This window comes from Acanthisitta chloris, unplaced genomic scaffold (assembly GCF_000695815.1).
Source record: "Acanthisitta chloris isolate BGI_N310 unplaced genomic scaffold, ASM69581v1 scaffold16158, whole genome shotgun sequence".
Classification (NCBI taxonomy): Eukaryota; Metazoa; Chordata; class Aves; order Passeriformes; family Acanthisittidae; genus Acanthisitta; species Acanthisitta chloris.
In genome coordinates, this window is record NW_008686616.1 from 16,649 (window position 1) to 33,786 (window position 17,138).

The 17,138-nt window shown below is 40.6% G+C and overlaps 1 protein-coding gene across 1 annotated transcript in view; it reads left to right on the plus strand.

Annotated features, from left to right (window-relative positions):
* Nucleotides 1-15,787, plus strand: part of POLR1A (polymerase (RNA) I polypeptide A, 194kDa) — a gene marked incomplete at its 5' end in the record, with an annotated part of 32,154 nt that extends 16,367 nt beyond the window's left edge. The window contains 15 exons of the mRNA XM_009080241.1: nucleotides 558-710; nucleotides 903-985; nucleotides 1,735-1,900; nucleotides 2,410-2,631; nucleotides 4,090-4,304; nucleotides 4,919-5,086; nucleotides 5,742-5,877; nucleotides 7,411-7,568; nucleotides 8,409-8,523; nucleotides 9,163-9,273; nucleotides 10,001-10,282; nucleotides 10,900-11,100; nucleotides 11,863-11,980; nucleotides 13,169-13,333; nucleotides 15,687-15,787. Coding sequence (XP_009078489.1) covers nucleotides 558-710; nucleotides 903-985; nucleotides 1,735-1,900; nucleotides 2,410-2,631; nucleotides 4,090-4,304; nucleotides 4,919-5,086; nucleotides 5,742-5,877; nucleotides 7,411-7,568; nucleotides 8,409-8,523; nucleotides 9,163-9,273; nucleotides 10,001-10,282; nucleotides 10,900-11,100; nucleotides 11,863-11,980; nucleotides 13,169-13,333; nucleotides 15,687-15,787 — 2,394 coding nt within the window. The remainder of the gene's footprint in view (nucleotides 1-557; nucleotides 711-902; nucleotides 986-1,734; nucleotides 1,901-2,409; nucleotides 2,632-4,089; nucleotides 4,305-4,918; nucleotides 5,087-5,741; nucleotides 5,878-7,410; nucleotides 7,569-8,408; nucleotides 8,524-9,162; nucleotides 9,274-10,000; nucleotides 10,283-10,899; nucleotides 11,101-11,862; nucleotides 11,981-13,168; nucleotides 13,334-15,686) is intronic.
* Nucleotides 15,788-17,138: the final 1,351 nt, after the last annotated feature.

Sequence of the window (17,138 nt, forward strand, 5' to 3'; positions counted from 1 at the left end):
ACTTTTCCTGGCCTCTGTTGGAGACTGACCCCTCTTTCCGTCTTCCACTGCTGAATAGGAACAACTAATTCTTTGATTTTGGTAGAAATGGCAAGGATCCTTTTTCATTTTATAATGCAGGCACCAAGCAAGAAACACTATATAAAAATGCCATCTAAAATTCTGCCCCTACGAGAGAGAATGACCAAAGCTCAAGAGATGGGGGAATTTTGATTTTTTTGTTCTGTTTTTAGTACACTGCTGAGAGATGGTGAGGGTAATGTATGGACCTAAACAATATTTATGATATTTTTTTCTGTGTTAAAATCAGTATACAGAATGGGAATGTTGAGGAGTAGTCAGGGGGCTGGAATATTTTAAAAAGACTAGATGAGATCTCCATGCCTTTTCTGCCTATCAGTAGCAGAATATTTCATGAACATGTTGACATTTAGCTGAAGAGCATATAGTGAACATTTTACGCTTTTATACCATGTTTTTCAAGAAAATTTATTGAGCTTGTGTGAGCAAAACATTGGATGGAAAACAATGTTTCCTATTTTCCTGTCCACATTTAGATTTCTTGTTTGCTGGGCCAGATTGAATTGGAAGGTCGAAGACCCCCACTGATGGCATCTGGCAAGTCACTGCCATGTTTCCAGCCTTATGATTTTTCCCCTAGCTCAGGAGGATTTGTGACTGGCAGATTTCTCACTGGGATCAGACCTTCTGTAAGTTTCATACTGCTTGCCTTGGTACTGAAGCTTATTTAAATCTTGATACCTTAATACAGAGTACCTGCAAGTATAGATAAAGGGACTTTGTTCACTCTACTTTCCTATGTAGCTTTTGAGGAAGAGCATAAATTGCCAGTCTGGATGTACTTGTTAGCAGAATGCTGATGGTATTGTACTTATGTTTAGGAATTCTTCTTTCACTGCATGGCTGGCAGGGAAGGTCTCGTGGATACAGCTGTCAAAACCAGCCGTTCTGGGTACCTGCAAAGGTAAGGGGCTTGGGCTAGAATTGAGCCTTTAAAAGGTCCTTTTGGTTGGTTGTTGTTTTTTCTCATTTTTGTATGTTTTTTTTCTTTTAGAGTATTATAGACTGGAAGAAGTGTCTGTATTGCTTAGATTAGCTTCACTGTACTGGCTTTTTGCAGAGGTGTTTGAATATTTGGTTTCAGTCCAGTTTTCTAGAGGACTAGATGAAGTTGAACTTTATCACCTCTAACTTATCTCTGGCACATATCAGCAGCAACTTCTTTTGGAGAAATCTTTCTCCTGGTGCAAGTATGGATGTACAAACTCCAGGCAGCTCTTGTTTTTCTTAGCTATGTTGAGCGGCTTTTGTCTTTATTCAAGCAGCACCTCCATTATGTAGAATATGGAACTTCTTCATTGTTTCAGAGGGTAGTGAGGGGTTCTAAAGGAGGGATGTCCCCTTCTTTCAAACAACTGTCTAAGAGTGGCAGCAGAAATAGAGAGTAATTTGCTGTTTCATTTTAATCACTTCAGTTCAAGGAAACTGGGGGGAGCGACATGCTGAAAGCTTTGCAGTATCATTACACATTTCACCTGTGTGTTTTGTCTGTATGGTTTTTAGCTTCCAGAATTTCCAATCAGCCCTTAAGTACACTTAAGATACTAATGAAAATAGTATTTTTTGTGTTAGAGTTACATCACTCTTGTTGCTTTGTAGTCTCCTAACAGCATTTTTCTTTCCCCCCCCCCTTTTTTTCCCCCTCTGGCATAGGTGTATCATAAAACATTTGGAAGGACTAGTAGTTCAATATGACCTGACTGTACGAGACAGTGATGGCAGTGTGGTGCAGTTTCTCTATGGAGAAGATGGACTTGATATCCCTAAAACTCAGTTCTTGCAACCTGAGCAGTTTCCGTTCATTGCAGAAAACTATGAGGTAGAACACCTGAATCTTAAGTATTTATATGGAGTGAAGAGGAGACTGAAATGCACAGTTAACATCTGGCATATCTGTTAGGGATCCATTGGCACAGCTGTTTCAATCAGTCTCAGACTAACCTACAGTTTTATTTGCTGTTGTATTCAAAATATGGAAGCAAATCTTAAGTCTGCAGTATGATTTAAACAATCTCAATTTCAGCAGAGTGCCAAGCACTGTCTGTTCTAACTCTGTACTTGAACTCAACACAGGTGACTTTACTCTGCAGTCTGCCAAGTTTGATTAACTTCCTCTTACCAGTATCATCACTGATTACAACAGAATGGCAATAATCCCATAAAGATACAAGGAGTTTTGTCTCAGTTGGGTTGAAAACCGATCTTGAAAAGTGTTTTACAGCAGCTGAGCATTTTGAGTGGCAGCAGATTGCCTTTTCAGTTCATTTTGCCTTTTCTGCTACAGTGAGCATAGAGAGAAGAATAATCACACACGTAACTTGCTTACAGGTAATCCAGAAGATAAACCGTCTGGATGAAGCTTTAGCGAGGATGGAGTCTCACCAAGCTAAACAGCAGTTCAAAGCCATCAAAAAGTGGCAAGCCAGGCACCAAAACTGTGTGCAAAGAGAAGGAGGTTTTCTGTTGTTCTCCCAAAAGAAACTGGCAGGCGTGAAAGCACAGATTCCAGGGGGTGACATAAAAAATGGAAGAGACCCTGCTACTTTACAGGTAACAGAAGCAGTTGAATTGACCCAACCCTTCAAAACCATTGCAGAATTCAGTGATTTTTTTAAAATTGCTTTTTATATCCTAAAGTGTTTCACAGTCCTCTTACACAGGTTACCTTTTGAAGGAGTCATATGTCAGCTGTGTGGGTGATGAAGCTGAGATTTATTTATTACAGTCTGTGTTCTCTAGTGCTAGGGCAGGGTCCAAAAGCTCTGAGGTGAATCTGGTATGAGAAGACAGCTCATGTTTGTGGGTGGTTTGGAGGGATTGCTGTTGTTTGTTTGGTGGTAAGTTGGGGTTTTTTTCTTTGCTTGTACATGGAGTAAATCTTTTTTTGCATGGACAGCTATCTGCTAGCTGGATGAGAGCCTGTTTCAGTACCAAAGACCAGAGGGCTGAGTCAGCCCTGCCTAGTGTTTCCAAAAATACTCTTGCTTAAGCCTCTTGTACATCAGACCACTGATCTGCATGGTATGACTTCTAAGTAAGATTTTATGTGTGGACACAAAATGCAAACAGGTGCTGTCACAAGGGATTTACTCTGGTAGAACATGCATAGTTATCATGAGACTCCAAGTTGAAGGCGTTGAGATATGTAGCTCTGTGAACTTGCTCTTGGCACTTTTGATAACATTCGAAACAATTTAGCCTGGGGATTCATTTACTCTCTGTTAATTTTTGCTTTGAGTAGATAGATAGATGTTTATCTCTGTCTTAGTGTATTATAAAGCTCAGTGGACAGACAACAGTTTGGCCTGGGGATTCATTTACTCTCTGTTAATTTTTGTTTCGAGTAGATAGGTGTTTATCTCTGTCTCAGTATACTATAAAGCTCAGTGGACAGACTTCCATGTCACAAGCCAACTCCTTCATAAACAGCAAGGCTTGTAATAGATAGATTTAGCTCATTTTCTGTATTGATCTTTTGTAAGTCAGTATTAACTTTTTCCATTATTAAATGCAACATTTGAAATGTTACTTGAAAAACTAGCAAACTAAAGAACAGAAATAAAACTGATCAATGTGCATAATAAGATCTCTACTGGAGTATTGGGCTTGAATGGAAATCAGAGAAGCTCCTTTTTCATGACAACTTTGGACAGGCAAGGTGGGAGTCAGCTAGAAGTAACGACTTAAGTATCTTGAGGGGGTTCACTCCCAAGTGAAAATAATTCTCAGAGGGTGCATTTTACTGATTTCTGGAGAAGTTACTATGGATTTATAAGTCAGACTATTTCAGGCTTGTAAGAAATCTTGAAATCATTTGGGTTCAAAAGTGTTAACCGTCAGAAAAGGGAGAACACCACATTTGTAGTTGAGCTGTTTGCTGTGTTCTGTATACCCTTAAGTTTTACTCAGGTTCTATTTTCCACCTGTGCTGTTCATAGAAGCAGTGTTAGGTGATTTTGGTCTTGTTGTGGATAAACCAGTCTGCTTAAAACCTTCTCTTATTTTCAGTTATTGAAGATGTGGTATGAGCTAGATGAGAAGAAACGAAGAAAGTATCTGAAGAAGACAAATAAGTGTCCTGACCCAAGCCTGGGAGTTTGGCGTCCAGATAGTCATTTTGCATCTGTTTCAGAAACATTTGAAAATGGAGTTAAAGCTTATGTCAACAAATGGCAATCTGAGAACAGCCAAAGCTATATGCACCCAGCACTTTCTTCTGATAGGTAAAACCTTCTGCGCCTTTACTTCTTTGCACAGAGCCAATAACCAAAATACCTTTTTGGACTGATTTTGCTAAAACTCAAAATTCTTTATCAACTCTTCTTTTTATTGTGGCCTTTGTGAAACAAAGCAGTGGGTTTCAGAATAGTTCCTGAAAGCCAAATGTGCTTAATGTGCAGTGGAGAGGCCCTGGTTATCTGTTTCTTCCAAACCTTTGGCTTTGCCAAAGGCTTTCTGGAACAACAGCGATGTATTGCTGTCCCTGTACATATAAAATAATACTTTGCAGTAACCTTAAAAAACAAAATGCTCTCTTGACACACCTTGGAGCTAGCAAGGCAGTTAAGAGGAGCAAGTGGGAGTAAATGGACTCTCTTTTGACATTCTGGGAACTGGCAGCAGAAATAAAATACAATTTGGCCAAGACCCCAGTTCTGTGTTAATGGGCTGTGTTTGTCAGATCAGACAGGGACAGACTTCTGGAGTGTATTTATCATAAGCTACCAGGAAAAAATTGGCTGAAGGGACAGAACTTTATTGAACTGTACAATGTTTCATTCTCTTCTGAGTTCTTTATTTTGTGCATTGAGCTAAACCTCTTTTTTCTTGTATTTAGATTAAAGGATTTGTTGTATTTAAAGTGGCAGCGATCCCTTTGTGACCCAGGAGAAGCTGTGGGTCTTCTTGCAGCTCAGAGTATTGGGGAACCTTCCACACAGATGACTCTGAACACCTTCCACTTTGCTGGCAGAGGTGAAATGAATGTCACATTGGGTATTCCAAGGTGAGAAAACTGTGTGCTCAATGGGTCCTTTTTAGGCACTTAGATGTGTTAATGTGCTTAAACTCAGTGGCAAGTATATGTGTAATCTTGAGGGCAAGTTTAATAGTAAATTGTGCTTGTTCAGAACTACATTAGTGTTTTACAATTTTAGAGTTACTTTGGTTCATTTTCCAGATACAAAATACCTGTGAAGGCCACTTACTCTTACCTGATATGCAGCAAATCCTCAGCTTGTTCTGAGTACTGTGGGTCCTGACCTGGCCTCGTGTGTGGGTGTGTGATGCCTTAGGTGGGAGGTGATTGTGTTACTTCAGAGAAACAGGGGAAGGGGAAAATCTATGAGGAAGCATGCATTATGCAGCTGTAGGAAATCAGTTCTTCTTCATCAGTTCTTCTGTTCTTGTAACAATTTGTTATCGTCTCTATTCTAATCGAGGGGATAATGCAATTGAGGCAGTGGAGCTGCTGTTGTGCTGTTCTGATGGGGAACTAGAACAGGGAAAAGGAGCAGTGCAGTGGCAACCACAGCTCTTAAGGCAGAGAGCTTCAGTAGAACTGGCAGTTGCTGCAGGCTGCCTAATTAAATGAACTAGGTATTTATCTGATTGCATAGTGCTCTTATTGCTTAATTTGAAAGATCATTCTTTATTTAAAGGCTGCGGGAAATCCTGATGGTGGCCAGTGCAAATATTAAAACACCAATGATGAGTGTTCCTGTGTTCAATACCAAGAAAGCTCTTAAGAAGGTGAAACAGCTTAAGAAACAGCTCACAAGAGTGTGCTTAGCTGAGGTGAGCCTCCTATTCAGTGCGTCCTTTGAGAGTCAGCAAAACGTGTTTAAGCTCAACAGTAGGTGTGGCTTTGTAGCAGTTTCCATTTGTGAAGGTTTAACTGTGGATGCAAGAGAAGAGAGTCCTTTCACAGAATCACAGAATGGGTCAGGTTGGAAGGGACCACAGTGATAGTCCATCTGGTCCAACCTCGCTGCTCAAGCAGGGCCATCTTAGAGCACATGGCACAGGATTGTGTTGAGACGGTTGTTGAATACCTCCAGTGAGGGAGAATCCACAGCCTCTCTGGGCAGTCTGTTCCAGTGCTCAGTTACTCACACAGTAAGGAAGTTCTTCCTTGTATTCAGGTGGAACTTCCTGTGCATAGGTTTCTATTTGTTGCCTCTTGTCTTACTGGTTTACACCACAGACCAGGGCCTGGCGCTGTCCTCTGACACCCTATGTTCAGATACTGATAGACGTTGATGAGGTCCCCTGTCAGTTGTTTCTTCTCAAGCCTGAACAGGTCCAATTCCTTCAACCTTTCCTCGTGAGGTGCTACAGTCCCTTAATCATCTTTGTTGTCCTCTGCTGGACCTGCTCCAGGAGTTTCGTGTCCCTCTTGTACTGAGGAGCTCAGAACTGGACACAACACTCCAGATGTGCTTCACAAGGGCTGAGTAGAGGGGGCAGGATCACCTCCCTCAACCTGCTAGCAATACCTCTTGCATACTGAACCTGTAATATCTGCTAGGGAGTGTTGAAAGGAATTGCAGTTACTGTGTAGGTGTAAGACTTAAATTCAGTGTAAGCTGTAGAGCATTGTTACAGGCTGCAGACTCTAGAATGTAAAGGAAGGGAGATAGTTCATACAAAGCAGTAATATAATGGCAGGGAGGATTCATGTTTGCTGCCATAGTCTTATTTTGCTTTTTCTCAAGCTCATTTTTATCAGTCTCTAGAACTGCAGGGATTCTCTTTTGTCTTTGAGACAGCTAACCTGGCTGTGACTGGCGTATCAGAGACCTTTCTGTTTGTCCCCCACACCTTCCTAATCTCTTCCTAATCTCATATAAGTGGCTATGCTCAGTAGAAACACATAGTGTGGCTCCATGGAGACTTGATATACTGAAGTGTGATGTATTCTGTGTTCTCTCTCTTCCTGGGAGTGCAGTCTTGTGCTCTTCTACATGCCCTACCATAATCTGTCTTTTTTAAGTTGAAAGCAGCAAAGATTGAGTTAAGACTCAGCTGCGTGCTGAAAAACTGTCCTGCTCAATGAGCATGGGTCAGTAAAATGAAGCTGTTGGCCCACTAAGAAGGGTACTGTCTTGTGGAAGAGTCGGGTGGGAAGTGAGACTGTTCTCCCAATACTGTCCAAGTCAATTGCTGGGAAGAGTTTAAACCAAAACCAGCGCAATAGGGTAGAGTCCTTTTCCCCGGGAGCTGCCACGAAGCCTTCAGAAGTCTTCCAGTTAGCCTTGTCTCCTGTGGGCTTCTTGCACTGGAACTGCAAGAAGTAAAGGAGTAACATTCCTTTTGGGGATTTTGTAGGTCTTGCAGAAGGTGGACATAGAGGAATCCCTGCATATGAAGTACAAGCAGAACAACCATCGCCTCTACAAAATCAAATTCCATTTCTTGCCTCAGGAATATTACCAAGAGGAGAAGTGTGTGAAGCCCAGGCAGATCTTGCACTTCATGGAAAAAAGGTGAGTTTGCTTTTAGATACTTTAATATTTGCTCTTCTTTTGCCTTTTCATGGGCTCTGCATGTTTCTTATTACTGCTGCTATGGCTTTCAGAGCACCAGCTTCCTGTGGATGTGCTCACAGAAGCATTCACACAGTTGCGTTTATGTGGGTCTGTGGCATAGTGACTGACAGTGCAGAATTATATGGGGCAGATCTTTCACATGTCTCTGATACACTTGGAGAAGAGCCAAATACACAATATCTCATTCCTTATTTTCGGATGCTTAAACATTTATTGCCAGAAAAAAATGTTTGAATACTTTAGGTATCCCTTAGTGCTCTCATTGAACCTTATTTTTTACTATTTTTAAAAAAACCACTTAATTGTGTAATTAAAAGTAGACCATTTAATGACAAGGGTCTGTTGAAAGCTATATTTGTTCCATGGAAAGGCTTCATGGATTCTTCCTCCTTCAGGCCATATGAGTTCAAGCTGGGTCACTGTATTTTGCATATGCTTGTTGGTTTAAAAAAACAGTTCAGTAATGAACCATCTCTTCTGAAGGTCAATTTGATGTGCAGATTTTATATCCAGATGAGCTTATAATTTTAACTTTGGATGCATGGCTCCATCTGTGATTGTAAGGGAGCTCATACCAACCTTTTGATTCCTAAAGGAATGGGAAAGGGATGAGAAGAAAAATTATTTGCCTTATCCTAGAAGTACTTCATCATCCATCAGGGAATATGTCCTGTGATGAGTGACTGGCTTTTAATCAAAATAAATTCATGTTCTGACAACTTCAGATTGACCATGGTGCTGCTCTGCTTTGACACTCTGGTTTGCCTTTTCTGTCAGGTTCTTTAAAATTCTTCTGGAAGCAATTAAAAGGAAGAGTGCAAAGATGGCATCTTTTTCTGAAGTCAGCACTCGGAAGACAACTCGGAAGGATTTAGATGATGACCAAAGCAAGGTACAGAAAACAATTTCCTGAAAAATGTCTCACTTCCCTTACTTGTTTTTTTGAACCATAATTTGGAAAAGCTTAGCATGTTTCGGTGTACATGAAATTTGTGAATACTAAATTGCTACTTAAATATTTTCTTCATGCATAAACTGTCTTTGCGTTCTCATAAAATTAACAAGGAAATCAAAGGTTTTGTATATTAAATACTGATTTACTTAAGACTGTACTCTGAAAATGCCTCTTTATTTTAGCTTCACTGGGACAAAAGTGTATTACCCTCAGCTTGCTCCCAGACCAATGTCCTATTGTAGCAGTGGTTGTCAAACCTTTGGTGGGAAGGTCCTTTGTTCATTAAAAGGTTTTTGCATGTTCCTTCTGCCACTCCTCTCCCATCAAGGACTGTCATAAGCAGGCTGATAGCTTATCCATCTTGTAGATGTTAGGCTTGTTTAATGTTGAAGTTATCACGAGTGTGAGTTCATTTCTTTACAGCAGTGGGATTATAGAAGTGAATTTGTCCTTAAGGGTAAAATATTGAACAAGGGACTGTTAAATTCCAGATGTTTGGCTAAAGCCTTTTGATGCTGTTGCTGCTTCTTAGCAGTCAGCCTGATTATCTGATCTGTCATGGATTTTTAGACACAGAATAATCAGGAAACTGCAGCAGAGGAAGAAGAGAACATCGTTGATGCAGAAGCTGATGAAGGGGATGGCGATGCTACAGAAGCAAAACGGAAGAAGAACCAGGAAGAAGAGGTAATGACTTTATAAGTGCTCAGCACTGCTCTTCAGTTCCCAATTTCCTCTGCCTCGGTTTGAGTTGGGAAGGAAAGCTTCCATTGAAACAAAATGCTGGGAAAAACCAAACCTCACTTGAGAGAGGAGATAGGAAAGTCTCTGCTTTGTCTGATCAGCTTTCATTTGGATCTTTTCTGAAGCCTTGTTCTTCAAGCATTGGGCAGATGTGTCTGGCATTCAGGCTGTCTGTGCTGAAGGTCACCTTAAATTTACCTCTTGCTAATTTCATGCCATTAATTGTTTTCAAAACTTTACTGTGGCTCTTAACAAATATTCTCCCTGGCTCAGCATGTTTCTCTGTGTTCAGTACTTCATGATTACTGCTTAAAGGATGTGTTGCTGTAATTTCAGCAAGAGGGTACAGTAATTGAAAATCCTGAAGGAATACCATAATCAGGGCTGGATTATGGGAAGAGAATTTTTTGGGGAGAAAGCTAAATCCTGCTATAGTCCCAATTCCCTGTAGCATCCTGGAATGTGTTGAGGAATAATGGCAAGATTAGAAAGAAATATGGACTGAATCTGTTGTATTATTTTCTTTACAACAGAATTGCATTTTCTTTGCGCCATAGGTGAGATACTTGTAACTCAGTTGTGAAGAGTATTCCTGAGTTAGACTGTTCATGGTGCACTTGGTTTCTGTGCAGGTTCTGGCTCAGATAAATACAAAGTTGTTTCTTTGCAGGTTGATTATGAGAGTGAAGAAGAGAATGGGGAAGAAAACGCTGATGAGAATCTAGAAGATGAAGAGGCTGAATCAGAAAAAGAAGAAAGGACTCCTGGTGCTGAAGAAGATCAGAATGGAGCAGATGGTGGTGAATCTCAACATGTTTCCTTTGTGTCTCAGACTAAAAAAGGGAAAGATCGATTACTTCAGTCAGCAGAAGTGCGTGTAAATGCTGTTCTGGACAGTCACCCATCCATACAGGATTACATATTTGACACCGAAAATGAACTTTGGTGTGAGGTAAGGTGGTGGTGCCTGGAAGGTCTGTGGGTGGTTGTACAATGGTTGCATGTAGCTCCCATAAAAGATGGATCTTTTCAGTGCAGTGCTGCTATTTTGTCTCAGCAATTCTGTATGAATACAGAAAGTGGCACTGCAAATGTACTTCTTGCAGTATTTTTTAGTCAATTCTACCTTTCACAACACCTGATGAAACTTTTTTAAAAAAACAGGCTTTTGTCAGGTTTATTGTGTTTTAATCTTTAAATATATGGTGGACTGACTGCTGTGTAGCTCTTGAATAAAAGTGGTGGCTGGACTGTTGAAAAAATCTGAACATCTTAAAAAGCAAATAAATCCCCCCAAAACACATACCCATCCCCCTGCAGAAAAAAAAAGTCATCTCAAAAAAACAGCCAGTGTAAGTTCAGAGATCTTGAAAGCAATGTGGATCAATGATCCTGGGATGGGGAGTTCATATGAGCATCATTCAGCTCTAATTCCACCCAGACATTTGTGTTCCTAAACACACAGCTATGATAGTTCCAGTCGTCTACTTTTTGCCTTAAAGGAAGTAGGCTGGTTATTGACCCTGATGTCAAACTTCCTTACACAAAGTTGGTGTTTCTTCCTGTTAGGTTTCGTTGGCGCTGCCGCTGGCGGAGGTATACTTTGATCTCTCCTCCTTGCTTGCCTCACTCGCACGGAGCACAGTGATCCATGAGGTGAAGGGGATCACACGGTGCTTGTTGAATGAAAACACCAATAAGCAAGGAGAGAAGGAATTAATTCTGCAGACTGAAGGGATAAACCTGGCGGAGCTGTTCAGATACTCTGACGTGTGTAATCTATTTATAATCCCAAACTTGAACAATCCTTTGTGTTCTAGGGGAGATGGTGGATGATGGATGCCATTGAAATTTATCAGGGATGATGTGTAGCCTTTTCAGCTCTTAAACTCTCTTGCTCCTCCATTCCACCCTCAGATATGTTCAGAGCTCAGCAGAGCCTTTTCTCAAGAGCAGCTTGCAGATCAGTGTTGGTGCAGTAGCCCAGTGCCTAATGACAGATGATTTCACACTGTGCTTCTCACTGTCTCTCTAAATGTTACTTGAGGGAGTTCTTTCGTCTAGAAGAATTGCAATCCTTGGGGATGAATAGTTCTGTTATCCCATCTCGCCCATAACTCTACAAATACAGGATTGTTTTAAGTTGCATCTTCTCTTTTCCCAAAAGTTCTGGCTGGCTGAGGCACACTGGGCATTGCATTGTGTTGTTTGGAAGACTTAAACAGGTTCTTTGCTGCTTGGGATAGTTTGTTAGTTTGATTTTTTGTAATTTCAGGCAATTTTCTCCTGTGGTGAGTTTTTATTCCAGGACTCCTATTCATGTATATAATGCTGCTTAAACATAAATCCCTGGAATCAATTTTGTCTGTGTTTGAGCTATTGCCTAGTTGTTCTGTAACTGTTGGTGCTGCTTGAGCTCATGAAAGATGGAGGAAAAAAGCTATCTTAGCTTAATTTATTTGAAAACACAGAGCAGCTACTGTCCTAACTTGTATCTCTGATTTTTTTTCTGCTTTTTGTTTGTTTGTTCAGGTTTTGGACCTGAACAGACTTTATTGCAACGATATTCATGCCATGGCTAAGAATTATGGAGTTGAATCAGCCGTAAGGGTGATTATAAAGGAAATAAAAGATGTATTTGCTGTATATGGTAAGATTTCTTTGTATTTTGAAAGATAGTCTTTATTACCTTTATGATGGGAAAACACAGCCACAGTGCTTATGGTTGCAGTTTTGCATGATCTCTTCATTTGTGTGCATATTTCCAAGTTGCAGATTTCATCATTTTAATCAATACAGTGTCTTCTGTGAAGACCTTGTTAGTTAACTATTAGGTTTCTTTAGATCAGTAGAAAATTCACTAGATGAGGTTGAATTTTTCCCTTATTCACAGAGCTTTTCTATTCTGCTATATTCTTGCAAGCTGGAAGGTTCAGATGAATTGATTATTGCTGTCTGAGGAAGCTAACTGTTAGACTTGTATAGTGGCTCTGAGAATAGGATCAATCTTGGCTTTTTAAGGATGGGATTTTGGGCTCCCAAGTTTTCATCTCTTTCCTAAAATAGCTGCGCTGCGTTGTCTGAATGTTCCTATCTCTTTAGAGGTTATTCAGAGTCCAGCTCAGGGAGGCTGTTTGACTTCATAGGCTGCTGAAGTTAGGCATGTTGAATTGCCCTTCAGTGAGCTAAGTCTTGCTATGGATTAAACTATTGTAAAGGGAAGATTGGCAAGCAGTTTTATCAAATAGATGTGCCAACTGGCAGCCCAGAATGGTCTGACCTTCAAATTGTTCAAGAACCATTTGGTAAATGTTGACAGAGCTGTTAATGGTTCCCCATTACACTGGGTCCACAACTGTTATTTAGAAAGAAGTACTATTTCTTTTTAGCCTGAATAGGATTTCTTGTGGATCCCTAATATCGTGCACAGAGAACATCAGAACCTTTTTGTTTCAGGTTCCCAGCTACTGCAGGCCACCAGGTGAGGGGCTAGAGCTCTGTCCATCCCAAAAGGATGGATGTGGGATGCCCTTCTGTGTAAACAAAGATGGTACAGACCTTTCTGATGTTATGTAGAGAGACTCTGCTCCTTACAGCATTCTTGACATTTCACTTTCCCTGGAGAGACATTGTTTTGTATTGCAGTGAGGTCTGCCTCTCTTAAATATATGAGGGGAGCAATTAAACCAGACGTATACTGCCAGAAGAATCCTAATAGAGATGTTTTGCATGTTGATTGGATTCAAGGGGTTTAATTTAGACCTGATTTATTGAAAAAAAAAAAAGCCACACACTTTGCCCTTGAATGCTCTGATGATTGCTCTTCTTGTGTTCTAAGGAATTGCGGTAGACCCTCGGCACCTTTCACTTGTGGCAGATTACATGTGTTTCGAAGGATTTTATAAACCACTGAATCGTTTTGGAATTCAGTCCAACTCCTCCCCTCTGCAACAGATGACATTCGAAACCAGCTACAAGTTCTTGAAGGAAGCAACAATGATGGGTAAATGGTTTAGTCTGAGATCTCTTGCTGTAGCATTTCACATGTGCTTGGGTTTTCGTCGTAACTTTCCATTATTTTGAGTAGTGCATAATTGGATTAGAAAACATTCCAGAGGCAAAAAATTTTAATTAAGCCTTTGCCCAGGAAAGTGTTCCAGGTGTTTTTAATAAAATTCTGTCAGCTTGAATGAAGTCAGCTCCCACGTGCAATTTGTGGGGTCTGTGACTCCTTTCTTTAAGAATTACATAGGCATTTTTATAACAAACCTTAAGGTTGTTAAGATTTTTTATAGCAAAGCTTTATAACAGACTCCTAAATCTGGCTTTTTCTGTCTCTACTATTAAAATTGTCTTCTCTGCTTTGTTTTTGTGCCTCTGTTATAAATTCCATGTTTTCAGCTCTTCTCTGGCCTTGCTATTTGGCATTTCACTTGTTTATCGAATGGTAGGTTTCTGGTGCCATTTGAGATTCCTTCTGCCATTCAGTTGCCTCTCTGGAATGTGTAGAGATCACATGGCTGTATGGATCATTCAGGACATTTCGAACAGCACTAACCATCTGCATTTAGGGCCTTCTATCAAAAAAACCCTTATGCTTCAAGTCTGTCATAAGACAGTTTGTGTGATCTCATGCTATGGATACTAATTAATCTCTAATTAATCTGTTTTCTGTCACTTGGCAGTTGGATTCTTTCCTTGGATGCTACTGTGCTGCCTCCTTTACTCCCAGTTACAAACGGGGAAAGCTCTCAACTTGATCTCCTCAGCTAGTGTCTTAACCTGCCTTGCACAGATGTCAGAGATACTTTATCACTGAATTCCATTTTGTTAATTCTGTTTTATACCTTTTCTGGGAATGTAATTTTGGTTTTAATGAATAGTATTGGTTACAGTTGACTTAATCTGAAAATCATAAAGGAAAAGTGTAAATCCAGGGCAGAACTGAAGAGAAGATGATGTTTCTTGTGCAGCTATACTCTCTGGATTTGTGTTACATCACACACTGATTTAAAAATGCAGTCAGATGAGTTTTTTGCCAAGTGAAATGTAATTTAGGATAATATTATGAATAAAGGCATACAGTGCATACTGACAGAAGGGTACAGTGACTTGGCAGGAACTCTACACTGTGTACAAGGAGAGGGAGTTAATGGTTCACTGTGCTGTAAATCAGTCATCATAGGGATTTCAGCAGCCTGGAGCTAATTTGCTTTAGTGCAACTAAGAACTTGAGTGAGCAGTTAGGGAGACACTCTAAGGCTGCCATAGGGCTGGTGTCCCTGGGCAGAAAGAAGAAGGTATGTGAGTGCCATGCACAGCTGACATGAGTGGGGCTGTTACAGCACAGGCTGCTGCTCAGGGTTTGATGTGCAGGGAGCACACGGCATCAGAAGTGAGATCCCTTGGGCTGTTTGCTCAGAGAATGACTCTTTGTTAGCTTCATGTGAGCAAACAGGGCAGTTACCACTGTACTGTCTAACAAAGGAGCAGTTTTTCCTTCAGCTGGCACACATTTAGGAGCAGATATTTAATTATCCAGCTGTGGCTGAGATCAGTGAGCGCAGCAGCACTGTGCTGTGGTTCAGATTCTCCCCTCATCCTCTGTCTGACAGAAAGTTCAGTACATTTTGCTCAGGAGAATAAAAATAAAAAAAGTTTAACAGTTTTATTTTCAATCTTCTAAGTACTCTAATGATAAAATTCCAGCTTGCTGTAGTTAGGATGGATGAAAAACAGCCAGCAAAAGCAAAACAATCCCAGCCAGATATGTCATCTGGAGCACTTCCAAATTTCTGTGACACTATTTCGCTACAGTGAGTAACCACAAAATCAGAGGAATTCATGGAATGTCTCTCCAGCAAAAAGTTCCCTTCTGTATACAGCCAGAAGGATTTAAAATCCATATCAAAAGGATTCTCTCTAACAAAGGAAAAAGACAGCAATGACAAGGGAATCTTTTTTTGGTTTTGCCTCACATGTGTTATTTTAGTGATCTAGTGAATCAGCAAAATGTGTTCACTGGAAGGTCAAATCTCTGTTCTCCTAGATCTTAGAACGTGCATTTTTTCCATGCTGAATAGGGAGAGTTTAGTAATGTGAGGCCTAATTCTTTGCTTGGACAAAAAGATTGGGATGAGATAATAGTTGTTGTAGGAGGGATAGGAAGAGTTTTGGACTCTTGCTCTCAGAAATCCCAGTTCAGTGTGGACAGCAGGTGGCAGAGCCTTTCAGAACCTGAGGGGGCTGTGCCAGATGACTTCTTGCACATAAACCAAAATGCTTTCTTTTCAGCACTGACGTTTGAGAAACCTTTGGGAACCTCCTAATATGATTGTGTTGGAATTCTGTTACAGGTGCCCATGATGAACTGCGATCCCCTTCTGCTTGCCTCGTGGTTGGAAAGGTTGTCAAAGGAGGGACTGGTTTGTTTGACCTCAAGCAACCCCTGACATAGTGTTTTGGTGATAACTTTAGTATTCTGATTTAAATGTTCATCACAGAGCTACGTGTGCTCTGCAGCTATGCAACATACTGTGTCTCCAGTCATCTTCCCTGTGCCAGTTGGTTTGTTAATCTGGATACCCAATGAGCCATATGTATTTAATGAGGAAGTCTGCACCTACAGAGCTATCCTTTGGTCCAAAGAAACATGTATTTACTGTTCAGCAGTGTGAAAAATGAGATTAGTGGTTTACGTAGAAAATAATAAAATGTAGGAGCTGGTCTGAGTCTCAAACAGGCTGTGCAGCAGCTGTGGCAGACAGAAGTCAAAGCAGAATCTGTTTATGCTGTCTAATTTTTGTGGGGCAGAATCCCATCAGGGTGGGCAGTGCCAGTTGCCATGTGGTTGTAAACATGAGAGATTTCCAGTTCTGTAAATAATATTCAGAACTGGCAGGTGTAGCCAGGCAGTGCCGTGCTAAATCTTCAACACTGTATTGGACCATCTGTGCTTGAGGAATTTCCTTTTCTTTTGCTGCACTTGGGTGCACTGACATGACTTGTACAAGCTTTAGAGGATGCATTTTCCTATTCTACTACTTCAGTTATTAAAAACAATGTGTCTGTGACACAGCTGTTAAATCTCTTTATTAGCCAAAGACTGGAATTCAGAGTTTTTGTGGTTTCTGTAGGCTTTTCCAGTGCCTGCTCTTACAACTTCTTTTTGTGGAATAGATCTCTGCAAAGTGCGAGACATGACTTTTGCTAAAGGTGTATTCCTTAAATGCCAACATGAGCTTCTGTAAGCAGTGACTACACAAAAGACTCCTGAAAGAATTACTAAAACAGAGATTGTAAACTATTTTTGCTTAAATATTCTGTATCAAAGAGGATAATTTATAAATTATCCTCTTTGATACCTCTTTGATAAATAAAAAATAAAATAAAGGAAATTGCAAAGAACGATTGTTATGATGTGGCTGCATTACCAAGGGAAGTTCACTATGTAGCCAAGAGCCATCACTGTGGCTCTGATGGCTGTTAAAATCATACGGCCAAGCCACTCCTCAGAAGTCAGACTTGTTTATACATTCAATTCTAACCAGTAAGAACCATGCACGAGTAGTTTAAATTCTTTGGATTTTACTATCTAGGCAAGTTTTCTAAGAGATTTCAATGCCTGATCATTCTCACTGATACCTCTGCATCTGTGGATGAGTGCCAGAGCTCCCTTAGCCAGCTGAGGAGCACCACATCTAGTGGGGCTGCACTGAAGGGGATCAGGTCAGATGGTGGGAGGTGTTGGCTTGGGACAGTGAAAGAGCCTCTGGGGAGTCTCTTGATGCACTCCATCCTGCCTCAGC